General features: G+C 35.7%; 1 protein-coding gene and 1 non-coding gene across 5 annotated transcripts in view; both read left to right on the forward strand.

Moving 5' to 3' along the window:
- Nucleotides 1-25,783, forward strand: part of ncapd2 (non-SMC condensin I complex, subunit D2) — a 100,945-nt gene extending 75,162 nt beyond the window's left edge. For 2 of the 4 annotated variants that reach the window (XM_051931698.1, XM_028809988.2), the window contains exons 18-32: nt 1,143-1,276; nt 1,463-1,595; nt 1,873-1,957; nt 4,788-4,976; nt 5,393-5,568; nt 9,642-9,753; nt 11,264-11,384; nt 11,462-11,617; nt 16,032-16,209; nt 16,923-17,017; nt 19,251-19,331; nt 19,462-19,645; nt 19,963-20,083; nt 21,321-21,455; nt 25,349-25,783. In XM_051931698.1, coding sequence (XP_051787658.1) covers nt 1,143-1,276; nt 1,463-1,595; nt 1,873-1,957; nt 4,788-4,976; nt 5,393-5,568; nt 9,642-9,753; nt 11,264-11,384; nt 11,462-11,617; nt 16,032-16,209; nt 16,923-17,017; nt 19,251-19,331; nt 19,462-19,645; nt 19,963-20,083; nt 21,321-21,455; nt 25,349-25,443 — 1,995 coding nt within the window. In that variant the 3' untranslated portion in view covers nt 25,444-25,783. The remainder of the gene's footprint in view (nt 1-1,142; nt 1,277-1,462; nt 1,596-1,872; nt 1,958-4,787; nt 4,977-5,392; nt 5,569-9,641; nt 9,754-11,263; nt 11,385-11,461; nt 11,618-16,031; nt 16,210-16,922; nt 17,018-19,250; nt 19,332-19,461; nt 19,646-19,962; nt 20,084-21,320; nt 21,456-25,348) is intronic. The other 2 variants (XM_051931699.1, XM_051931700.1) reach the window with 2 other exon arrangements.
- Nucleotides 5,666-5,968, forward strand: LOC114658323 (small nucleolar RNA U85). Its single transcript, XR_003717370.1, has one exon. It is a non-coding gene; the product is annotated as a small nucleolar RNA U85 (small nucleolar RNA).
- Nucleotides 25,784-27,073: the final 1,290 nt, after the last annotated feature.

A 27,073-nucleotide genomic window follows, 5' to 3' on the forward strand; every position in this document is an offset into this window, starting at 1 on the left:
ATTCTTTTAATTGTGAGACAGAACTGTCATCTCTGTCTTGTCATGGAGCACAGTTTAAACTTTTGAAAAAGAGACAAATGTTTGTTTGCAGTGTTTGAATAACGTTCCTGTCTCTCTACAACCTCCTGTGTTTCTGCGCAAATCTGTGACCCAAGCATGACATTCTAAAAATAACCATATAAACATATGGTTTCTACTTCGCGGATTTTCCTATTTCGCGGGTGGCTCTGGAACGCAACCCCCGCGATGGAGGAGGGATTACTGTATTCATTACACAGAAAGAAAAGCCATTAGATGAGATACTGCCATTGTAAAAAAATAAATAATAATCAAGTGATATAAAAAAATCACTGATCTATCTCTTGTATCAGCAGAGTACTTCAGATTGTTAGTGTTTCTGAATACAACATAGTGGGAACTTCAGACCATGATGACATGTTCAGGGAGGAACAACTGTGTGTTTCAGAAAGCATTCCTTCTTCAAGGCCAAAGAATTAAAACTCGAGTGAAAATTCTGAATGAGCTGAAAAGCTTTTTGTAGAAAAGCGAGATACATATAAATCAATATTAAAAGAATTACGTTTTTTGGAATAGGAATATTTGAATAATTAAACACCAATGTATATGTACTGTGTATACATATTTGTACTTTTTCCTTTAAATATATTGAAGTAGTTGTAACTTCCGAGTTGTAGTGCGTCTCATATGTATTAAAGTTCTCTTTGGAGTGTTTTACAAAGTTCTAAACTATGATTATTTCATGTTGTCTCATTGTCAGTTACTATAGTTACTTTCTAGGTGCGCCAGTTTCTTTCTCTGGGTCTTCAATTCTATGTAGTAGCAGTACATTTCGGTGTCTAGTATGTCTGTAGTACTAGGATGTTGTACCGTGTTAGCCATTATGGATTCAATGAGAAGTCAAGCACAATTATACCTTTTATTGGCTAAGTAAGAAAGATTTTAATATTCAGGCTTAAGGGGCAGCTCATGGTCCTCCTTCAGGCAACATGTAATGATTACATCTCTTGATGTAGCATGCCTTAATTAGTTATTTTAATCCTTTTAAGTTATTTTTGCCTGCCTACTTATGCAATGACGCCACAAAGCTTTTGTGTTAAATTTGTCATCTTTTACACTTGCAGATAATTGAGTTTTTCCAAAAGGGGGAGTTCCATTCATCTGTTACTCAATTGCTGTGGGAACGGTTTACTGGCAAGATTCCATCATCATCCTTAGAGCGCAGAGCAGCAGTGTTGCTGATTGGGATGGCATCACGGTATTTTAAAGCAGTTAAATTGTCTCATTTAGGGTTGAATATGTTTTATAGACCCTAATTATGCAATATTTTATTAAATATGTCAATAGATTGCCTAGAATAAGGTCTAGTTAATGCATGAAAATTTCAGCTAGAATGTTAAATAGTGTTAGTTTTAGAATTGATTTTGTTTTTCTGTGTATTTAGTGTTGAACAGGAGATAGTTTACAGTAATTTGGACACCCTAATTGCAGTGGCCCTCAAAGAAAACGTTCAAGAAGATTACCTGCTTGCCCGAGATGTGTGTATCACCATTTCAAAGATTGCAGATGGTGGCAAGGTACAGCTCTTGCTTCACATAAAACGTATATAGGATTTGGTTATTGTATGAGGTAATGTGTAACACTTTAAGTTTCAACTTATTTTTCTTTGCATGTTCTGTTGTGTTACATTTTCAGACACTAAGTTTGTGCCCTGGAATCTACCTTTTCCTACTTTTTATGTGTATTTTCTGTGTGCTTTGGTACCTTTTTTTATTTAGATCCTTGCTAAATATATATACTTCTTTTAGTAGTTTTGTTTTTCTTTTTCTTGCCTTCCAACCATCTCGCGTTTAGCAGAAGACCGGTAAGAGCACTAGACCCTTCCGGATGTCTCAAGACCATCCTTTGTTCTCCACTTTGTCAGACGCTATTGTTAAAGGTATGTGACATAACTGTGCTTTGGGCATGTGTAGCCTGGATCTTCTGTGAGGTAGCTTGCAGTTGGTCTTAGGATGCCTGTTTCAGTAGTAAAACAGAAACTAGCAATATGATATAATTTGTGGCTTATGTAAGTTAATTGATGTATGTTATTTTTAATCTGTGTCAAATGCCAGCAAGTTGGATATTTTTTTTTTTTTTATATATATATATATATATATATATATATATATATATATACACTATAAAGTATATAACTAACCCACATATCAACCATTTGTTCCTCAAGTGGACTTTCTTCAGAATCTAAATAAAGCATGCTTAATCATTTAGCTTTAGTGTATATCCAGGCATTTAAGTCCAAATGCTTACTTTTAACAAGGCTACTGGAAACAAGCTTAATGGAAACAGGTTTAAAATAAGCATCCTGCATATTACAAGTTGCCGTAGCATTCCTGTAATTATCTGAATTATTAATGTAAAGTCTGTTTAGTAGTAAATTATCTGAAGTAATTTCTGTGCAAAATTTTAGTTGTATATAATGCTATAAGTTTATAATGTTACAAGAACACTATGTGGTTATGCAATCTTTTTATTGATGGTAAACAAGGATGGTTTGGTTGATTTGTGTGTTTTTATGCTAAATGTAATATTGTATAAGAAGGTGTATTTTTTTTTATATATATATATATATATATATAGATCTTGAGCATTTATACTATAAATATGTCTGGATTGAGATATTGTGTAGTGTAAACTTGATAGTTTGTATATCGTGGTTATTAATCCCTGTTGGTTTACAAAATAAAATTTAGCTCTTTTAAAAGGAAACATAATTAACTAAAAAAAAAATTCAAAAGTGGGTTCACTTTTCAGGAAAGGTTGTCATTGACCTAAACGGTGAAAGTTGGTAAGTAGCTTTCTACAAGATAAAATACGGCTGTTTTGGTGATTTGACCCTAAACGTCTTAAAGCTTGTAAAGATACTAATGCTGCTTTCAGTACTGCAAAACTTTTCTATTTAAAGTACAAGTCACCTTTGCTTTAATACAAAGAAGCTTGTATGTATATTTCCATAACATTTCCTTTAATGTCATCCTTGTCAGTAAAGGTTAATTTAAAATTAATTTTAATGGGTATGACATAAAGTGGGACACGAAGGCTGGTAAAATCTATTACTTGACTGCATTTTTATAACCAAAATTTGTTTCTAAATTGTTAAGTAATGTATGTGTAGTATTTGTACTGTGTAGTGTGGTAAATGTTTTTTTTTTTTTTTTTAATAGTTTGGTTCATTTTTCTGTTTATCATAGATTATATCATGTGTGGTTTATCCCCCCATGCCTTCTCCTCCCCCACCTATTGTCACATGAACATTTGGTTTCCTCTATTTTGTGACCTAAATTTTACAGAAATGTTCAGAATAAATAAAAGATCTGTCGTCATAACATTCTCAAACTTATTTAAACCAATTGAGGGTTGCAGAAAGCCAGTCTATCCTGGTAGCATGGAGTGCAAGGCAGAAAACAACTTTGAACTAGATATCAGTTTCCACTAACATGAATTTGTATGAGATCATTTCATAGCTTTACAGCTGTGCAAATTATTTGGATGGGAGAAACAGGCAATATTATTTCATCTTAATTTTATATTATAATCTCTTTAAATTATCGGAGTCTTTAATTGAAGAGCATAGTTGCATAGTGCTGCTTTTATTTTTACTGACACACATCTTTTCAGTTGTAGATTACACTGTGGACTCTAAACATCACATCACATTAGAATTAGCTTAATTTATACATGCAGGATTGATTTAAAATAAATTAATAATGTAGCGTATCTAAAAATTGTACGACTTCACTGTCTATATATGCTTTTCAAAATTACATTTCTATGCTAACCTAAATTGAGGTAAAGTGGCTGACCAAACAAGTCAGGAATAGAACTCTAAATTTGGGGAGTAATAATTACAGCAGAATCTTGTGTACCTTCCTAGAAAAAGTCTTATGATATTTTATTAACATTGTTGTAGAAAATTCATCCAGTTAAACTCATTAGCATATGAGCTCTCTGTACTTGTTGTATTTTTTTTTTTTTAATTGATTTTTTTTTCTAGCTAGCTTTCTTTTGTTCAGTTGTTCAATAAGCTTCATTTTTGCTGTATTTATAAATAAGACCACTATTTTCATATGAAAGGTGTTTTATATATATTTTATTTATATATATTTAATATATAATATTATGAGTTTTAAGATCACCTGCTTCAGAAATAATTGCACTGAAATTAGTAGTTTTCTAGTAAATGATCTTTATGTTAATGAGTGCAATTCAAACAATGTTTTATTGTTATCAATGCAAGACTTGGCACAATACATCAGTGGTGACATTTTATTTTTCGGAAATATGTGACTTCCATCTTCCAAATTAATTTATCCAGAGTGCAGGGTTGTGACGAAGCTGGGTCATATCCCATCAAGCAAGCAATGATCCCTGTTAAGCATACCAGCCCACCTCAGGGTGAAAACACACACATACAGTTTCAAATTGGCATCACCAGTTCACATAAACTGCAAGTCTTTGCACTGTAAGAGGAAATCATCAGATACATGGAAGAAATGCAGACTCCATGGAGGGTGCACCTGTGCAGTTTGTAATATTTTCTTAATGTAGTTTATCTGTGTATTTATAACAATGGCAGAGCTGCTTAATCCATTTTTGCATCTCATGCGGAGTCTGTGAAGCATCAATATTGACCACATCTGTAGGAAGCTAATATCTGTGTATGGGTGCAATAGAAATAAATGATTTTTTTTTTTTTTTTTTTTGCTAAGGTGTCACTTCTCGTGATTCCAACTGGACTTCATTTTCTGATCATGCCATTTCACTTATTTACCTTCTGTCTGAGTCTCCTGAAAAACTTTGTGCAAATATTCTTCATCGTTGTGCTGCCTGCATATTGGAGGATATTAACAAAGAAAAAGATGCTGTGAGTCAAGATAAACAGAATGTCGAAGAAAAGGGTGAGAAGTGAACTCCCAAAATATATGCGAGTGTTCCACAGTTCATTCAGGAAATTTTCATGTCATACCTTGTTATTCATGCATACTTGTCATAACTGCTTTTAATTATAGGAACTAATCATGGAGTATCAACGGAACAACTATTTGGATTTTTAATAATCACATTTGCTTTTTTGTGAAATCTTTGACTTTTTTTTTATATATATATATATATATATATATATATATATATAAACGCTAGCAGATTTGATTATTATGATAAATGTAAAACAGCAAACAAGCATTCAGTGGGCTGTGATTAAAACTACCATTGAAATTAATATTTTTTTTACTGTTCTGAGTCAATCACTGGAGGATTTTGTTTTCATGGTCACTTATGTGCTATATGCTGTAACCATGTTTGCTTCCATGTGCAGCTTTGTCTCCATCTATTTCGGTGTTATCGTTTCTTCTTGCAAATCTTTTTTGCCTCGTGGGGGCTGTGGCCTTCCAGCAGATGGCACATCTGGAAACCTCGGTGTGCACAGAACTGCAGCGACGTCGCATGGAGAAGGAAGAGCAAACTGGTGCCACATCTACCAAAAAATCAAAGGTTTTTAAATAATTTAGTCTGTTTCAAAATGAGAAGTAATTTTCAGCCAGTGCTTTCATATTTTATTGAAAAGGAAAACCAAATGTTCATCTGCTTTTCCTAATGATGAGACCAAGGCGAATGTGACCCATACTGGCTAAGATTGTACTTGACTGTGACCCCTTCATGTAAAGGCCTGAAATCTTGGCAGGTATAGCGAAAAATTGCTTATTTGCTGTAAGGGCAGGCCAACAGTAACTAATGCTTCCATAAATGGTGGTTTGTTTGAAGTAAAGCATCCCACAACATTTCACAAAGGAAGCTGATATCTATGAGCGTTAATTGTCCTGGGGCTACACTTATGTTTCTACATCTCAATAGTCCAGTCTGGAGTGAGCACATCTCTTGTAATCTGAGGGTTAAACAGAGTTCAAGATTATCTGAAATGATTCTGAATTCAAATTAGGCTATCCTTCGAGATCTCATTCAGAAAGTGAAAGGTAAAGGGGATAAATAACAAGCCACGTAATACATTGACTACTGCATGAAGGTTATCTGTCCTCACAGGCAGTACAGTGGTAGTGCTGCTGCTTTGCAGTAAGGAGACTGTGGAAGATTGTGGGTTCACTTCCCGGTTCCTCCCTGTGTGGATAGCGCTTTGAGTACTGAGAAAAGCGCTATATAAATGTAATGAATTATTATTATTATTATCTGAAACAGCTTTCTGTTCATTGCTGTTATGCTGACATCTATCTAATAAGACTTATAATCAAAATATCTTTCAGATGTCTGTGTGTCTCTGTCTCTCTCTCTCTCTCTCTCTCTCTCTCTCTCTCTCTCTCTCTCTCTCTCTCTCTCTCTCTCTCTCTCTCTCTCTCCGTATTTAACAATATAGCATGTTAACTATATAACTGGTTTTAAACACCACTGATAGGCTTCCTGGAACCAATAAGGATCAGTGGATTCCTCAAATAACAGATACACTTTTGGCCAACAAAAATTTAAATGTACACATGGTTAATCAAGGAGAATCGAAAAAGAATCTTCTCCTTTCTTTCCAGATTGGTTGAAAATGTTAAAATTATATAATTCCATTTTTGTCTTCTGAATCAACAGAATACAGCAGAATCCATATATAAAATGTAAGAATAAAAAAGAACAATGTATGCCTATGATATCCATATTACTAACCGAGAATGCTAAACCGGATGATGGACGCAGGCACATCCGGCAATGGGCCGTAGCTGCAAAAAGACGTACTGCGTAGGCGCAAAAAGAGTCCGCGAGAGTCGGCTGAGGAGCCGAGAAAGGCGGACAAAAGAGGGCGAGAGAGGCGGATGAGGGTCCGCGAGAGGCGCAGGCGCAAAAAGAGTCGGAGAAAGGCGGACAAAAGAGGGCGACAAAGGCGGATGAGGGGCCGCGAGAGGCGGACGAGACCACAGAAAAAAGGAGTGAGCACATACAAAAAGTAGTCACAGAAATGAGGCGCAACAAGCACCAAAAAAAGGAAAAGGCACATAAAAAAGTAGTCAAACGCGGGCAAAGCACGAAACACATTGCACACGAAACTAAACACACCAAAAAAAAAGAACAGACGAGCGCACAACAGCAGGGCACGACCACACCCCCACCCCCACCCTACAGGCACTGGACGGGACGGGACACACACCAAGAGGGGGATTCATCAAGCCCATGGAAGACAAAAAAATAGAACACAAAACCGCCCCACAGACCCTACAAGCAAGGGACGGGACACACACAAAGAGGGGGATTCAAACAAGACACAGGAACACAAAAAGAAAGAAGATGCTCGCGCAACAACAATCCCCCCCCCCCACACATCCATAAGAAGTGACACCCAAAGCCACATATTCTAAAGTGAACGTCAACACCTTCACAATAGGCAGCATAGGTGGATGTCCTTTCAATAAAGCACTATTTAACCGTTCAACTGCAGAAAAGGATACATATTAACAGTGAGTGCGATCCTCCTTATTACTTATCCATATTTCGCATGCTGAGAAAGAAACAAGTCATGAATACACGGTCACGGGTACAAAACGATTCGCGTGTCAAAGTGCTGCATTGAAAGAAGCACGATTTCAAACCGAAAGAGCTCGCGTATCAGACATACAAAAAAGGGAGCGAAGAGACAGAATAAATGAACGGAGACGTGTACAAACGCGCAAATGAACTGACAGAAAAAAAAAGCAAGACGCGAAAAGCACAAAGCTCAAATGACCGACATACAAAAACGGACAAGGCTCGATACAAACAATGCACGGCGTAGACCGAAACCGACTTTGCGCAAAGCGGAGGCGAAGAAAAAAAAAGAAAAAAATAGCGCGTCACAAATAATGGACATGCAACAAAAAGGCAATCAAACGCAAAAAGCAAAACATGCCCGTCGCGGACATCAACGCCACACACCTGTTAAACGCTTACGCCAAATGGCTGAAAACGCCTTCAATAAGGAATCCACTATTGAGGAAAATTCATTGGAATTAATGAATGTCATTTGCAATCATTGTCATTCACTTAACTTCACAGAAGAAACAACTGGCAATACAAATAATGAATTTACACGTTGTTGTCAAAAAGGTCAGATTAGACTGCCTCCTTTACATTCATATCCTGAATATCTAAAGAGGCTTCTAACTAACGATGTGCCTGAAAGTAAAAACTTTATGAACTGCATTACATCCTACAATAGTTCATTTGCTTTTGCATCTACCGGAGTACATATCAGGCCACCAAAAGGCAATGGCCCATACTGCTTTCGCATATGTGGACAAATATTGCATCGCATTGGAACAGTGCACCCTGAAACAAATCAACAACGCAAATATGCACAAATCTACATCCTAGATATCAACGCATGAACCTTCCTGAAAACAAACAATGCACGGAGCCTATAATGAGAAACGTCACTCATGTCATAAACAATCACCCATTAGCTAAGTCTATAAAAATGCTACATGAAGTTGAAAAGGAGGCAAATACAAAAGCAAATGCAGAAGTTATAGCGGCAACTATTGCTTTGGTCTTGATAAAGGACAAAGAACAAGATCCAAGACGATACAATCTGCCCGTCGTTAATGAAGTGGCAATTGTCTTTCAAAGTAAAGATGGTGAGCCTCCATTTCACAGAGATATTGTTCTACATTTACGTCCTGATAAAAACAACACACCTACATTCCAACGCATAGACATTTGCTTTCCGCTTCTTAATACTTTAACATACCCCAAAGTATTTCCAACTGGACAGGAAGGATGGAGTGCTACAATTTCAAGAATTAAAAAACAGCAGGCACAGAGACGATCACGTGTATCCATGAAAGAATATTTCTCCTACAGACTCTCAGTAAGGGACAACTTTAATCCATTACTCAATGCAGGAAAGCTGACTCAACAATACATCGTTGACGTTTATGTTCGAGCGGAATCAAATGATCTGCAGTGGATAAAAAACAACCAGCCTTCACTTAGAGCCGATAAATACAAATCGCTGCTGGACTACATTCATCGGGATGCTGACGTCATGGAGCACATTCCAATAAAACATTAATATATGCCAAACACTCTATTTGTTATTTCTATGCGCATCATCCAAAGCTGCACACTATTCTATATCTAATTCATACATCTCACTCTTTGTCATGTCCCAACGCCAGGGGTTGGCGAGCGAAGCGAGCAGGGGGCGGAGCCCCCTAGTATTCATGCGAGACAAGCTCAGTTAGACCAAATTGTGTGTGTGTGTTTTTCTTGCTGCTGATCCTACATTAGGAATTTGAATCTTTTTTCCCCACTTTCAGAGCATTTAATTTGCTGTTTGAATAAACACTGACCCTTCAGTATTTTTTCAGCTGGATTTCTAAGTAAAGATTTAGTGTTTTAGTAGATGGTCAGCTGTCATTGCTTTCTAGTGTAAGCAGCTGATCATATAAATACACCACTTTATATTGAACATACTGTACAAGGATAGAATAAAACCAGTACAGTAGAAAAGGCAGCGGTTAAAAGTGTAAATATTAGGAACAAGTGTAGTAAGCAAGGTTGCTGCTAATGCTTTTTCTTTTTCTCCACCCTCCAAGCAACCAAGTAGTGAAAGTAACATTGATGAAGAAATGGGTTTGGTTGGTGCCACTGCTGAGGACACAGAGGCAGAGCTTGTCAGAAAAATTTGTGAGAATGAGCTGTTAAGTGGTGAGTCTTAGCTTTATTTGGATAGCATATGAAAATTTAAGTTGGAGTCTATTTGAAAGTTTATTCCAGCATCACACTAAAACATCTGAACAGATTTTCTTGAAATTTAGAGGGTTGCTGCAAGTTTACAATATTGACTATATGGTGTCATTCAATGATGATGTTTGTATCACACATCCAACTGAAGCATTCAGTCAGGGTTCAGTTCCTGTCCGCTAACAACCCTATACATAAGTTACACTGTACATATTAATCTATATATCTCCTTCAGTAATGTGAATCAATAGATTTAAGTGCAAAATACTTTGTATATAGTATTATTTTATAGACTACTCTGGCTCTATGAATTGAGTTCCAGCTGAAGCCGGCACAGCACTTCTGTAGTCCTTTTAGAACAAAGCATTGATTCATGAAAATGACACACAGCCATTTGACATCCACCCTTAAAAACCTACATCAGGCAAATAAGATAAAGAAGTTGTACGTGGTGCAGAATTTGCAGGATATTACAGAATAGATTGCCCTTGTAAAGTCAAAGGTTGTTAGAAATAAGAGCATTTTGAAACAAAATTGCATTGATGATTAAGCTTACTATAAATTGGGAATTAGAAATGACTGAGGTGAGCATTCCATTCTGAAGACAGAGGAAGACAGAATCTGTCATTGTTAGAAAACATCTGTTAGACTTTTTTGTTACTTTTTCTTTTACCATATTATAGAGGTTACATACAAGGAGCATATTGTATTTTTTCAGTACTTGTTTAATCTTACTATTTTGCTTGTGCCTTAATATTAGAGATACACTTTGTAATGTTAATTGGGCCTAGATTCTTCAATTTTCCTGGCTTCTGTGTCTCAGGTAGGGGTTTCATCCTATATGTTCTCATTAAACAATAACCTACAGTACAAAATAGGGGCATCCGGCATACAAAAAGTAATTGGACCTGTTAAAGTCTTATCTCCAGGTGGTAAGTCTGGAACTTTAGGTTAAACCTTAAGAGCACATACTAGACTAAACTTTTAAGAGAATTGAAATGCAATTCAAAATAAATCAAAATTGGAACAATCTAAATGAAAACAGGCCATTCGGCCCATTAGATTCCTTAAATTTTCCTATTTTTTCAATGAGATTTGCTGCCCCTTTTTAAAATATATAAAAATTCCTTTGAGAAATGTCAAAATAGTAAGGAAGAAATTGAGATATTTCAGATATAATGGATAAGCTATTTTGAGAGATCAGTAAATGCATTTGACATCTTTAATTGTAATTCAGATATGGTATTCAGAGCAGAAATCCATTTTGAGATATGGCATTTAATTTAAGATATCTAAAAGGCATAGCCTTCCTCATACTTTCACAAACGGAACAGACTAAAGGTTTTTTAGCATATAAGCAGGGCTTGAGTTGGATATTTTTGAAGTATTTTAAATTGTTTTTGTTTGTTTGTTTTTTTTAATGGTTTATCTAAACTGATGGAATCTTTATCTGTGTGTTTTTCTCTTTATGCAGAGGATCAACTATTGTCCAAATTTACACCACTAATTCTTAAAGTTTGCAATAGTCCAGGACAATACACTGACCAGTTGTCTACAGCAGCTTGTCTAGCATTGTCAAAGTGCATGATGATTAGGTATCCATATCTTTATTCACCTTCCTGAATAAGGGCAATGTATCTGTATAATTAATTATGGCTTTTCTTCCTTTTAGTTCAGAGTTCTGTGATTCACATCTTCGACTGCTCTTCACTCTTTTGGAGAAGTCGCCTATTCCCAGTGTTCGCTCTAACACAATCATTGCACTTGGAGATTTGACTATTCGATTCCCCAATCTTATTGAGCCTTGGACTCCTCATCTCTACGCCAGGTATCTATTTTCAAATTGTCTTTTAAACTATTGATATTTAATATACTATAAAGGTTGCATTTTGACCAGTGGGTTTTATAACCTCTTAATTTAAAAGTCAGAGCACAGTTCTTCCATTTTATAACAATGAACATCATTATCCTATTCATTCTGCTGATTCTGCATCTTCTCCATTTACTTCTCACAGATGACCGTATTCTCATTATCCATCATAATGTTCCTTTCAGCATTTTACAAGTACTGTAGTTCACACGTACTACATCCTGCCTTTTTTTCTTTTCCTCATCCGCTTTGCAATCCTGAACAAGTTTGTTTCATTCTTCAGTTTGATGGTCACCTGCACGCTCTTTCTTCTTCTTAGCTTCTTTTAATTAGCACTTCACTCTGCACCCCGACACCTTCTGCCTTTTCCTACCACTCCTTTTAACATATCCTTATTTCTTCAATTGCCATATCTGCCTAAGCATTTCACCACACTTCCTTTTATCTGGATGTCTCTGTCCTTTTCAACGGACTGTTTTTTATTTCTTCCCTTTTTGTCATTCACATCTGATGATTCTGAAGCCTAGTTTGCACTTGGCAGGCAGTATTTCAACACATTTACTTCTTGAATTGCCAGTTCTCTGGATATACTTCATCTTTCTTTTCCACATTCCTTTGATCTCAGTCGGGCAATATTTTGATACATTACCTTCTCCAGGGAACACCTTCACATTTTTCATCATGTCCCAATCAACTTTCCTATCGAACAGATAGTTGGTTATGCTACATACACCACCAGATTCATGTTGACAACTTGTTTTCCCTCATACTTAAACCTTGTGTTGCACATAACCATTTCCATTGTATTACCTCTCACCCTCAACATTCATAGTACCGAAACTAAAGCCCCCATTGACTCCCTCATAGCAGTCCTTACTGGCACCAACATGCCTCACTACCCATTACAATAACATTCCCCAGAGACACACTAGATGTGATCTCCATCAGTTTGTCCCAAAACCCATCATTGTTGATCACTTTGATCAACCTGTGCAGCATATGCTTCAGTTGTTTGTCTGCAGTCATCTTAACTACAACACATATTCACTCTATTCAACTTAACCAGGTTGCCTATTTTGCAAGCACAAGTACACCAACTCAACTTATTTCTCCCCTGCAACAAAAACTTCCATCATTCCCTCGAAGTATTCTCACACTTTTACACTTCTGAATGCAGCACACATCTACTCCCTGTCCATTCAGCACTCCTGATGCATTTTTTCACATTTTTTTCCCATCCTACTTTCACATTCCAAGTTTGTTTTCATGTGCTCTTTTCCAACTCTCACTCACTACCTCACTTAATCTCCTCTGCCACTAAACTGAACTCCTCGGTTTATGATATATACTGTTAGTGATGGTTATGATGGTCTATGGCCATTATAAATCAGGCTTCCCCTTTCTAGCGGGGCCATTTTCTAAGATGTTTACATAGTCAGGTGAGGGGATCCATGGTTTACCTTGGGTTGTACTCTTCCTGTGCTTTGTAACTCTCACTGCTGTATCATGAGGTGGTTATTAGAGCAAAAAAAATTTACGGCATTTTTACTACTGACCTGAGGTGATGATAATATGAAAGGTGCTTATAACATGTAGCTGATTGTTTGTTTTGTTCAGCTTTATAGCCTCATTTCAACTTGTGAAACAAGGAATTTGAATAGTGATTTGGGGTTATTAAGCTAGAGAAGACCTATTTACTTAATGCAGAGTGCACAGCTTCATCGTTTACACACTTGCACACCCAACCCTTATTACAGAAAATTTTAATGTTTCCAATGCTTTTTTTTAATACTCTAAGAATGAGAGTTGATGGCTCTTTTTTTTTTTTTTTTTGGCATATTGTTTGTTTTTTGAGTGTGTGGAATTTTGTTTCACAACTCGGTACATTTTGTTTCAAAACGTTTCTCTACTAAACTCATCAATGCATTTGGAATTATGATCTGACTTTCAGAGGACTACTTACTAGGCACTGAAGCTGAATTAATCTAATCCTTCTAATGGTGTACTCTGACTGCTCCTCCAGTAACCTATCAGTAAATCACACATCATATTGAGTGGATGTTAATTGCTGTGTTTTACGAATTTGGACTGGAATACTCTGGAAGCGATGGAAATTGTTTTGAATTTTAGGAGACTAAGACCATACCCACACAAACAAACTCTAGGTTGTAAATTGTCACCATCAATAGGGTGGATTCATTTTGATTTCTGAGAGTCGCTATTGCTCACTTTGAACTGAGGTGAAAACATAACTCGTATATAAAGCCCTGCAGCATATGCTTTGACAGTTTATCATTGATGGTCCAGATTTATCACAGTCACTGAAAAGCATCCTTAGCTCGATCTTAACCGTGTGGTTTGGCAATAAAGAGTTTAGACCTTAAACCACTCCAACACCCGTGTAGGTCAAGGGTCAGAAAACAAACCAACAATATAATCAAAGACCACACTTGTACATGTAACAGTTTTTTTTTCAGTTAAGTTTTATAGGTCACTCAAAGTAAGATCTACTCAGCGTATCAGTTTTTCTTCCTACTGTAATAACTCAAGTCAAAGTTATAACTAACCATCTACCCCAGATATAGTATATAACCACTAGGGCTGCTGCAAGCTATCATTTGGTTAATTGATTAAATTGTAAACCAATTAATCATTTACAAATTACTCAAATGACTAATTCTGACCAAATAATTCAATAAGGCATAAGAACGTGTACTATAGTTAAATATTGAGTTTTATACAGTATATAGAATTTAAAAACATCAGGATATGACAAACACCATTAAAAAGGCATGAAAGACATAATTAGATTTTTAGGTACTTCAATTTTAAAATGGATTCATTCCAATAGTTTTTTTTCTTCATTATTTAAAAATCTATCTTAAATTGCAATTGATGCTATTCATTGGCATTTTGTAGCTTTTGAAGGGAAGACAAAGTTTAAACCAACATTCTATACTTTTGCAGCTGCAAAGCATTAAATAACTATATGCTAAATATTTCGGTAAGTTACTTTTTGAACTGCCAACTTTGGAATGGCTTTGCACTTAAGTGCATGCCCTTCTTTTTAATGTTAAAACCAGGATTTTACTGACCTGCAGTCTACACCAGTGATTCCCAACCTTTTCTAATGCCCTGCACCACAAGAGATTGTCTTCACACCTCACAGAAAATGTAATATCATATTTGAAGATGAAGTTGTCAAATGTATAACTTTTGAACCACATGTACTGCTGTGGGTGAGCAAATTAAACTTAAAAAACTAAGCTTTTAACAATGCAAAAATGTAAATTATAAATTAAGCAATTTACCTTTATACATCTCAGTCTTGTAAATGTATCCCCATGAATCCGGGGATTGGGGTGTCCCGTGAGGAAATGACGCACAATCCGTAATCAAGGTGTTTGGGAGAATGGGAGACACCCTGTGAAGCAACAGGTGCTGCCACACCACTAAGCAGTGAAACAAAGTTGATGAGCTTTGTCCCACGATTGCACCTGCATTGCACAGTTTGAGACTGCTGCTCTTCTGCCACAACCACCTACAGGGGAGATATGTATTGAATGTAAGCAGCAGGTGTTGAGTCCAGTTCAGTCCCCCTTATTTCCCCTGGGAAAAATGTCAAACAAACCTCAAAAGCAGTGATGTTTCACAATAAGGGCCTGGACAGAAATCAATACTAGATCTTGTTCTTCTCTATGAATCATTGGAAGGGCCAAATTCCATTTTATAAAAAAAAAATTTTTAAAGTTAATTTGCCTTTATGAATGCTCCACCTGTATCAAGGAACCTGCAAAAATGCACATTTCTGTGGTTCATTCACAGATGACAATTGCACATGCAGTGCTCAATTCTTTTCATGTCATAGTACAGGAGCACAAACTAATAAATGACCTACAAATGAATGTACACTGCAAGATACTGATTGCTCCACAATAAAGTCGGACAATGCACCTCACTCAATTTTGGTGAATTGCGACAGCCTTTCTCTTTGTCGCACCCCTTGAAATGCTATCTCTCTACCACTGGGGTTGCTGGAACCCCTGAGTTAATGCATTTTATAGTTCCTATTAAATGCAATGGCTTTGGAGTAATAATATACAGGGAGTTTAAATGATTGTTTTAAAAACTAAATGTTAAAATGGTAACTAAACATTTTATATGATGTACACATTAGCATTGTACTCAAGGGTAGATTATGTGGCTGCTTTTGCTGAAAGTGTACAAAAGTATAATTCTGTTTAGATGTCGACTGCTAGTTGAATAGTCCTAGTCTAAAGTATTTTTGTTTTATACCTTAATTTCCATTATCTGTAATGTGAAGAGAATTTGCCTAGTTGACTTTTTTTTTTTTTTTTTTTTTTGTGTGCAGACTTCGAGATGAGTCCTCCAGTGTAAGAAAAACTGCTGTCATTGTCATGACCCACTTAATCCTGAAAGACTTGGTGAAGGTCAAAGGGCAGATCAGTGAAATGGCAGTGTTGTTAAATGATGGTGATCCAGAAATCACATCACTTGCTTACAACTTCTTCAATGAGCTGGCTAGCAAAGTAAATAGCCTGTCCTACACTTCTATTTTTGTAAACATGAACAGACTCATTTTCCTGTCTCTTGCTATTTACTGAATTATGTTGCCCTGTTAGCTGAAAAGTCAAGGCAGAATTTACTAACAGTTTAAAGGCAAACTGTTTTATAGTGCTTTTTTTTTTTTGTTTTTTTTTTTTTTTTTTTTTTTTTTTTTTTTTATACTGGTAATGTTTAATAGCTACTCCTTGCAGACATGCAGTTAAATTTTCACACATTAAACTGTCGGTAGAAAAATTAAACTACTGTTTCTAATGCTCACATCATTTGTGCTTTTAATTTTGACATTTCATCAAGACTGAAAACAATTTGTTCCTTTTGCTGCAATACAATAAGTTTTGTTTTGAGAAAATTAGATTGAAGATATACCCGGCATAGGCTTTTTTTTATTATGCAGTGTAACTAAGAACTTTTGGGAGAAAACCTTTTGTAGTTTTGTTTCAGACTGAAATAGTCAGCATAATAATGATTAGCAGAATGGTCAGAAACAATGTTCTTATGAGTACTTGCAATTTTAATATAGTCCTGATTTATGCTTAATAAAAAAAGATTTGAGCCAAAGAGAACCAGAAATGAAACTTGAGCAACTGATAACCATAGAATTTGTCTTTGTACATAAATACTTGTATGCCAGCACTTGTACCACAATTTGAATCTTCCTGAATTACTTTCTTTATAGGATAATGCAATATACAACCTTTTGCCAGACATGATAAGTCGTCTCTCAGACCCAGAAAAGGGGGTTGAGGAACAGTTGTTCAAGACTATCATGACGTAAGTTACTTCTCATCTGAAATTATTTTATGGTAACATTTTTTGCTTTGTGATTGTTTTGATAAAATCAGCTTTCACAAAAGAGGGCTCCATTATTTAGGATTATAACATTCCATTTGAACTTGCACGTGGTATGGAAGATTTTAGTATAGAAAATTAATAACAGCATTTAGCATATCAAAAATACCCCAGATGACTATCTGTTTTACATTGTTTAGCTGCCCCAAAAAGAGCATTGCCTACTGTATACCCTTTTGACTTTTATGATGTACCCAATGACGCAAATTTCGCACCAGTAATTTCCTAGCAGTGACACTGATTTAAGTTTGTTGCATTGCGTCTCCAGCACTGAATTTTCTGCTAATATTGCTCATTTTAGGTGCCATGAATTCATACCTCACCCGGGCCCCATGAATAATAAAGTAAATTTTTATTACTGCCAATAGATGCAGATATCTCATGTTCCTCTACATTTTTCCATTAGGGCATTTCTATTAATAGGCTTATGCATCTCCTTGCCTTGTGCATAAATCTCTTGCTGTAAAACATTCACCTGACTTTCCTACACCCTGCCTTCATCCTTTGGTTGTAGTATATATCCAGTGAAGTCAAGACAGATTTTTTTGTTTTGTTTTTTGTCCCTCTATAGTGCTGTTCTAGGTGACCTAGTCCTATTTTTATTTTCCTCATTTGATATACTGACAGCTAGTTTTAGTTAAACAAAGGTAACTTGCTCTGGTAAGTTGAATACATGTCCCGTCATCGTATTAATTTCCCAAATCCATCTAGGTTTCCTCCTCCCCCACCTCCATTTTTCCCTTGATGATGGTTGAAGTAGGTACAAGCTATGCTGAACTTACCTAATTCTCTGCTCTTCAGCAACTTTTTTCAGACTTTCCTGGGGAATACTCTGATGCTCCATGGGCAATTGGGAGATATAATCTGTCTGTGTCTTAGTCGTCCTATTTTTATTTATCAACCCCCACCCCCCTAAAGTGAACCATGCTTTGAACATCCCCTGTAGAGGGGTACCCAGGGACGACATAACTACATGCCCAAACCACTTTCACTGGCATCTCCCAATTTGGAGAAGCAGCAGTTCTACTGTGAAGTCCCCCCATGTGCTGATGTTGTGGAGTTCTTTACCTTGTCATGAAGAGTGTTCCCAGCAACTCTGACCTTAAACCTTGTATCTCATTTTTTCAGTCACAACCTAGGGCTCCTTGTCATAACTGAGAATCGGGATGTATGCTGACTGGTAAAATGACAATCCCAATAACATCTACCCTCATTTGTTAACGTGACACTGAGGTACTTGAACTCTTTCATTGTGGAGCAGGTGCTCAAAATGTTACCTGCAGAGAACAAGCCACAGTTTTCTGGGAGATGGACATGCCTTCAGATTTGTAGGTGATGATTTTCATCCCACCAATGTCACACTTGGCTGTGAACTGTTACAGTGTGCTCCAGAGATTAGCCTGAGGCCAAGAGGATAATTTCTGCAAATAGAAAAAATGCAAGGTTCAAAAATTGGATTGAGGTGGATATAATGTTAATCGTAAACACTATTTGCTAACACTGGAGACATTTTATTTTTAACTGGACCAGTTTTTGTTCTTGCTAGCTCAAAATATACCTGAAAAGACTAACATAATAGAAAATATTTTTCAACATTTTCTATTTAATCTGGAGTATTTAAATTTCAATAATAAATTAATTTGCCACACACACAATGAAACATTTACTGTAACATCCCCAATAAACTCCCAAAGTTGAGGTTGTATTATGGTAGCTGTTAACTAGTGATGCTCTGTTGGCTGTTGATAGAGATCAGTGTTCTCCCAAATGACTTGATCAGTAATCGGTAAATAAGATGCTTTCAAAAACTATTTTTGCAGAGCCTGCTTTTCTAAGCTTTACGATAATTTAGATGTAGTTCTCCTTTACACTAAGTATTATGGTAGTTCAGGAACAGCATGTGTCATTTTGTTGCCGATTTTCCTGTAAGTATTATATATCTTGGCTGATCTGGGAGAGTTTAAGATATTGAAGCACAGATTTTGTTGATTGGCATTTACACTTGTCACCACAGGTAAAGTTACGATTTTACCATAGCTACCTGGAGGCTGACATTTATTTTTTACATAAAAGGAAGAAATTAATACAGTGTCTTATATAAGTAGGCTTATTTTAAGAATGGGATAAAAAAAATTTATCTTTTATTGACTTGCAGTCAGTTATTCTCATACATTACGAAGGATAAACAAACAGAGAGTCTAGTGGAGAAGCTGTGCCAGAGATTTCGAACAGCAAGGTATGTATTTTGCTTTTAGCATTATCAGAAAATAAAATCTTCCCACATTGTAGTTCTACTGAATGTTTTTTTGTTCGTTTTTAAAACCGCAAAGTAATCATGTGAGTTCTGTTTCATTTGTTTTGTTTAGAACTGAACGTCAGTGCAGAGATCTTGCACATTGCTTAACTTTGTTATCGTATACAGAGCGTGGTCTTAAGAAGATGCTTGAAAATTTTGATTGTTATGGAGACAAACTTGTGGATGACCACATCTACCAGTCTTTCTTGAATGTTATTGGACAAATGCGTAAGGGAACTAAGCCAGAGTTTAAGGTATGCTTTATACATTGATAATTTCCTTAACATTTTTAGTATTGTGCATATGTGTAAATAATGAAACTTTTTCAATTGCAAAAGAAAAGTACCTTAGGACTGGGAAGTGTGTTTTTTGAATGCCATAATTTATGCAAGAATCCACTGTTGTAATTTTATTTAAATATGTAATCTGCTTCATTACAAATTGCTTTTAAAAATTTCAAAACACAGTCTTGCCTGAGCAATGCCTGCATAAACCTGGATGTAAGTAAGCATATTCTTTTTAAGAGCACTATGTTGACAGTTTTAATCTTCTTTTTTTGGTATTACAATAGGCACTGGTTGACGAATTTGAGCAAAAACTGACAGCATGTCACAATAGAGGCATGGAGAACATTGAACCAATTGAATTAGAGCCTTCACAAAACAAGGAGGAGCAAGGAACAAAGAGAGGAAGTAAGAGAGGAAGTTTAAATTCTTAGCGAACATCTATGTGTATTTTCTGGGAAAGTTAACACGGTCATTTTTGCAATTAATGTGGCCAGTTTAATGCGTTAAAATATTGTTGCATCCAGGGCAGACTGAGGCGATTACTTCATACTGGTGATCATTTTCTTGATTTGTGCACACAAACATAGATGCATGGGAGTGGGAATAAAGGGGGAGGTGTGGTAGCCCTAGTGCAATGCTAGAGAAAAGGCACAAAGATAAAAATTGTGCTTTTTTATTTCATGTTTCTGTAAGATATTTGAATCGGCGAAAATCATACCACCTAGGCTGTATAAAAAGTCGTTGGCGAACATGCACCCTGGCACGTCTCATGGCTTCTATGATGCATACTAGGTGCTGTCTCTACAAAATAGTGATCACGGAGCTGCTTTAATGTCCGCTTCTCCAAGTAGTCCCATCCTTCTGAGACAGGTCTCGACCACCTGAGGAGTTTATCTCAGGTCATGACCCCGGGGCACTACATTATTTCAACAGCACACCAGTTAAAAATGCATGTGTAGAGTATAATTATGAAGTTGCCAATGACGATGAACAATTGAGGGTGTGATATTTGTGCTGTCTTAACACAATTTAATGCATTTCCATTTAGGAGATGCTTATACTTTCAATTAAATCAGTCTTTAGTAATGCATGCAATATCTGCTACTGTTTCAGTCGTTTTTTTTTTTTTTTTTGTAGGTTCTTATAATGCATTGGCCTCATTTTCTTATTGCCGCCTTTTCAACTTTTTATGACCGTATTCAAATTCAGGTTGTTCTTGCTCAAGTAGTATTTTTATTAAGTTCAAGTTTAAGGTCCTTGTTTAAGTTGAAGCTATGCCATGTAAATTCTTTTGTACTGATTGAACATTACTTTTGTGATTCAGTGTGTATCTACTTTATGATTTAATATACTTATTTCATGGTTACGTTTTAATAGATGCGATTAATCACAATTACATACCGTGATGCAATTAATATTTTTAATTGACTCCCAGCCCTAGTATTTTCATTTAAGATTTGTAATTATGAAATATTACCATTTTCATTTTCCTTCTTAGAGAGAGATGTACTTTTTACAGTGCATTAATGAAAGCTATTGGTTGATGTTATTAATATACATTTAGCTACCTCATTGAAAATGATAAATTAATCACAAATATATATTTTACATTTTATTTTTTTAAATTTAAACTGTCTTCTAGTTAAGCAGCGGCCAATATTAAAGAATGTTGCTGACAATAGCTTTGTTACTCCTAAACATCGTGCCTCAAAAAAAGCAGCAGCTCGCAAAAAGAAAATGGCAGTCACCTTCTCCAGTGATGAAAACTCCACTGAAGGTAAAATTTAAGGCAAACATTGGCATTTTAAGTGTGTTTTAGGTTCTCTGCTTACAGTAGCAGTTGGGATATAGTTGTGTGTACAATGACATTCTAACTTGCATGACCAACCTGACTAACCTGTAGCCCATTGCCATTCTGATACCACAATAAAGCCAGGATTTTGTCAAATTTTTTAATTCTCTGTAATATCCCTGCCTTTTGAATTTTACTAGCTTAACAAAATTCTGAGTACACAACACAATTTTTTATTCTTCATATATATAATATATGTATTTGTCAGGCACACTATGCACTGCTGTGGTATTTTACATGTGTTTTTGCACACCACATCCAGGATCTGTTCTGCCTGTGCCTATTCATGTTTTTGATTACATTTCTCCAGTGAAAATAAAAGCTAAGCAATGTCTCCTTAAGCACATCCCCTCATAACACATTTTTTGACAGATTTTTCTATCACACTGTTCTCTTTTTGGCTCTGTGGCTTAACTATTTTTTTTTCTAAGAATGAGTGCCTTGTCATACTGAGAGTTTACAGAATGAAAATAAAACCTTTTGAATTTTACATTTTAAGCAAGAATGCCTTGCAGAAACTGATTATTACAGAAGGAGAAATTTCATAAAGATAGTACTTTCACTTATGTGAAAAGTGATGGACTTGTATATATTGGGTACAAATTAGATTGCTATCATGTACATAGACTTGTTGGTCATGCTTAAAATTGTAATTAGGCAGAGATGCACCTGACATATATTTGAGAGATATCTGTGGGTGGATAAACCAAGAAAATACTGATATATGGGTGAACCTCACAAAAAATAAAATGGAACAGTCTTATTAAAGCTGCATAGTGGCAATTACAGAAGTCACTTTTTGACATACCAAGAGAATGGATATTGTCTGTACCCTCCCTAAGAGTTAGAATGGCTACTAATAAATTTCAGTAATAACATATATTTTGCAGCACTATTTGCCTAGGTCACCCATTCAAAAGTAAACTGTTGGCATACCAAAGACTTCATTTATGCATTCAGAAGTATGAAAACTTCCATTCCATTTGCAGGATATTTTTATAAAAAAAAAAATGTGAAAGGTGTCAGTCATTTATAGCCCAGGTATCCACATGGGCTATTGACCTTTCGAAAGAGAAATAGGAAGATGCATGTGAAGAACATAAACAAAATAAATGCTTTACATATTATAAGAGAAACTCCACAGCTTGCCTGCTCTTGCAAGACAACATTTACAAAGGAAGGAGCAAAGTCAAAAGCAACTTTACAATAAACTACAAACATTCAGATTGGTAGATGAAGTACTTTTAAAAGATACTAATTCATTTTTAGCACAGTAACACGGGCCTGCTGCAGCAGAGTACAGAGAACACCCTTTAAATTACTGTTTACAAGAATGGAACAACGAGCAGTTACTAAAGTCTACCAAGTTAGTCTGTATGCCAGCGTAAATCAGCCTATAGATTTGAAAGAGGATGATACAACTGAACCATGCAAAATGACTGAATCTAATCCAGATACACGGAATCTTATTTGCAGTAGTCCTTGGTGGAGTGATTTGAGGAGTAAAACAAATGCTTAAATGTGGGAATCGTGCCACGTGGCCGTTGTGCCGTACTTGACGCTCCCTAACAATGCAGGTAATGTGCCGCATTCGGGACTTCATGAGTAACTGCTCATTCAACACAAAGTTAAACCTGTGGTACTCAAGGATTCTCCAAAGAGACACAGTACCAAAGGACTCTCAACTCAACAAAAGGATATTGACAAGTGTTACTTGGGGTCAGTCTACGAAAAGTTTTTTTTAATGGACAGGAGCATATTAAGTGCACAAGAGTAGGTTGTGTGCACAGCTTGTTGAATCTTAAGCTAGCATTTTAGATCAGCTTCTGCGATACCATACAGCCACATCACCTGCAAGTTTCCATATCTTTTCACTGCAACAATTATCTTCTCAGCAAGGCTTTCAGCTGTATGTCTGGCTGTAACATTTTGTGTCTTGATGGCTATAATTTCATCTACCAGGCTTGTCACTACTACTACTACTAGTAGTAGTAGTATGCTGTTGTGTAATTCTTGGTTCTTAGAGCAGTTCTAAAGTCAAGTTGTGAGTGCAGGAATATTGCTGTGACTAGCTGGATTTCCAGCTCTTGTGGTAAAATGTTCTATGCAACTTGTAATATTGTCTCTAAGATGATATGTGGCTCAAGATAACTGATTAGCTACCGAAAGCCCTTGCTGTCAACCACATTAAGAACATGTCTTAATTTGTCATGCTACAAAATTGTGGGCAATGAGATATTGTTTCCGATGATATTGATGATAATATAGTTTACTAAACATCATTGTAGAATAAACAAGTTAATCAGTATTTTACAAACTAGACTTAAACTTGCCAGAATGTTCTTGTTTGGTTATCAACATTTTGAAGCAGCTTGTCTATCGGTATTATAACTAATAACTTATTTTAGTATTCATTTTTTAAACAATATGACTGGTAAGATCAAAGAAGGTGGTTGCGATTTTGCTTTTTCTATATTGAAATTGAAAATCCAAAGCAAATCACAACAACTTGCACTGCAACAACCAGTTTGGAAATCTGTGCCAAAGACACAGGCAAAAGCCAACCTTTATCAATAACCGGTTTTTTCCAAGTTTGGCAGAATTTATAGTGCTTTTAATTCAGTTTCCTGTCTAGTGTTGATTTTTGCCTCATACCCAATACTTACAGTATAGGCTTCAGTTCCAAATTACTGTGCAATTGGAAAGAGTGGGGCTCAGGAAATGGAGGTTTTTCCAGTTCTGTTTTATTTCAGCATTTGCAGCACTGCTTGTCATGTTCATTCACTTCAGGCTCTTCTGCTTCAGCCATCCAAAGTACTGGACGATGAGTATTATGACGGACAACAAACACTAAATTGAAAAATTTGTGTTTGTGATAACTGAAAAAAAGATTGGCCACATGCACTGGAAAATGGATGAATATTTATAGTACACCAGAGTGTAACATTATGTACTTCCCAGAAAATAAATACATGAAATGAGTACACAAGTGCTTGTACTTAACAAAAAAAATAATGCTTAAAAAAATTGGTTAAATAACACGCTTTTATTCAATCCTGTCCCAGCCCCAAATCACTGTGCTGAGGTTAAGCTTTTCGTTTAAGTACTGTATTTTTTATTTCTGATGAACTAGTGTTCCATCTAAGACTTCATAGAGTGAGTTTCTTTGTGTGTGTGTGTGGGTTGACTGTGGGTCTGTGTGTGATAGTGTGTGCTCCTGTACAGATTTTTTATTATACTTTTTTTGTCAACTTTTGCAGAAAAATGAATATGTAAATAACTTAAAGATGTAGCCGATATTCCCATCAGATCATGTAGACTTTTAAGACACAAGATTTTTTTGAAGTAAAAATGATTATTTCATATGAAAATGTTTGCACTGTTCATTTATATTGCAGACAGTTTCATTTTGTATTTAATATTGTATGAAATAAATCTGTATTCACAGAGCTCCCTCAAGGGTATAGTACTTTTAGGAACTAATGAAGCACAAGCAAGCAAAGAAATGAGAAGATGGGAGTTTTGCACCACCTAGTGGAAGGAGAAAACAAAGATTAAATCATTGTTTTCATTTCAGATTACTGGGCTGTGTTTCTTTTCAGTACTTTGCACAAACACTTAAGTTTGTGATGTACATTTCATTTTAAAGCAGACTTTTTCATTCCTTGTAGCATCTTTATTCACTGTATTGTAGCCTTTGATTCCAAGGTTAATATGTTTTTAAAGTCAAGAAAATAGCTTTTCAATCTGTTGTACCACCCTCCTCTACTTCAACTTTGTAAAGTCTCTCTCTATCTATCTCTCTGTCTCTCTTACAGAATCAGATGCAGACGCAGAAATTGCTGAACATGAAACTCCAAAGGTTACAACACCAATTGGAAGATCATCCAGGCGGACACGAGCTAAAAAATAGTTTTCTTCAGGAAACTAGGAGTTTTATAAAATGTTTAAATGTTATATTATTGTTTTTATTTGTGTTTAGTACATTTACCTTTTAAATATGTCATGTTCATCTTTTTTTTTTTTATTACATTGTGACTATTTAAAGATTTCAAGTGTTCCATTGCTATAATAAAATATATTCTTATATAATAATTACACAAGTTACATTAGCTGTAGAATTTCTAATGTATTTTTTGGCTCTAATAGGTATGCAACAGTTGTAATAATTTTGTCATATGGATAAATTTGGAAGGGCATTATTGTGAATAGAACAACAACAATATATTAGTAACGTATTTGAGGACCACAAATATATTTTGATAACTAATGAAAATTTTCTGAAAAACTGTTTGAAAATACATTTTATTTAAAGACAATGAATGGAAATCTCAAGGAGTAGATGTAGCTTTATTTCTCTAACTTCTTCTATGCACAGACATTGTAGTTTTATACATTTGGATCCTAGAAGCAAATTTTGATTTCTTGAGTTAAAAAATAGCTAATCTTGTTTTTGCATACAGCTTCACTGTCCTTCAGTAGCTTCTAGTCAGTATTTCACAAAATTTGCAGGTGTGAATTAGTGTTTTAGATGATTGATTGAACCCTTTCTATTGATCATTACTGAGATGTTTCTACACCTTTTTTGGAGCCCATCTGTGCTCAATTCATTTGACTGTACAGGATTAGAAGATTCCACAGTTGACAGAGAAACTGACCATGAGATTGAAGGAATTGATTAGATATCAGATATGTAATTTCTTACAGTTTAGAGATACTGTGTTAAGGCACCAATCTGGGAAAGGCTACAAAAACATTTCTGCAGCACTGAAGGAACTGACCGGTTTGAGGAAAAGCTGAATGGAGCAAAGTCATGAGTACATCCTTTAATGAGAACCTGCTGAAGAGCACTCTGGACTGAAAATGTGAATGTCTAAATTGCCCATCCAGAGATCTGACTTCAGCCTAATCAAATATATGTGGACAGACCTGAAAATAGCTGTTAACCGATGGCCTCCATCCAACGAATTAGAGCTTAAGCGGATCTGCAGAGAAGAATGGCAGAATATCTCCAAATCCATATGTGCGAAGCTTGTCGCATTATATTCCAGACCTTTCCAGGCCATACTGTAATTGTTGCAGAAGGTGCCTCAATGAACTACTGAGTAAAGGGTCTGAATACTATACTATTTCTATTTACTACAGGTATGCGATTTCAGTTTTGCTTTTTAATATACAGACGTTTCTAAAATCAAAATAAAGTGGGTATGAATGAGTTTAGAGTAAGGCTGCAGCACAATGAAATGTGAAAGTATCATACCAGTGTTGTACTTAAAGCTAATCTGCTCGTGTCCTATCATCTGTCTTCTTTTGTAAAAAAAAAAAAAAAAAAACTATGGCAGCGTCTTGTCTCCTATTAAATTGAAAGGAAATGGGAAATGAGTTCAGTATGTCTTTCCCATTTGTTTAGAAATGTACTTGCATTTGTCTGAGCCAAATGTATGATGTCTGGTGACAATCGTGAGTAAATTGTGGTTTAAATTGGATAGGGACAATTAGACGGCTTACTGAGTGCCATATTTCTAAACCAATACAAGGACACT

Source organism: Erpetoichthys calabaricus, chromosome 9 (assembly GCF_900747795.2).
Source record: "Erpetoichthys calabaricus chromosome 9, fErpCal1.3, whole genome shotgun sequence".
Lineage (NCBI taxonomy): Eukaryota > Metazoa > Chordata > Cladistia > Polypteriformes > Polypteridae > Erpetoichthys > Erpetoichthys calabaricus.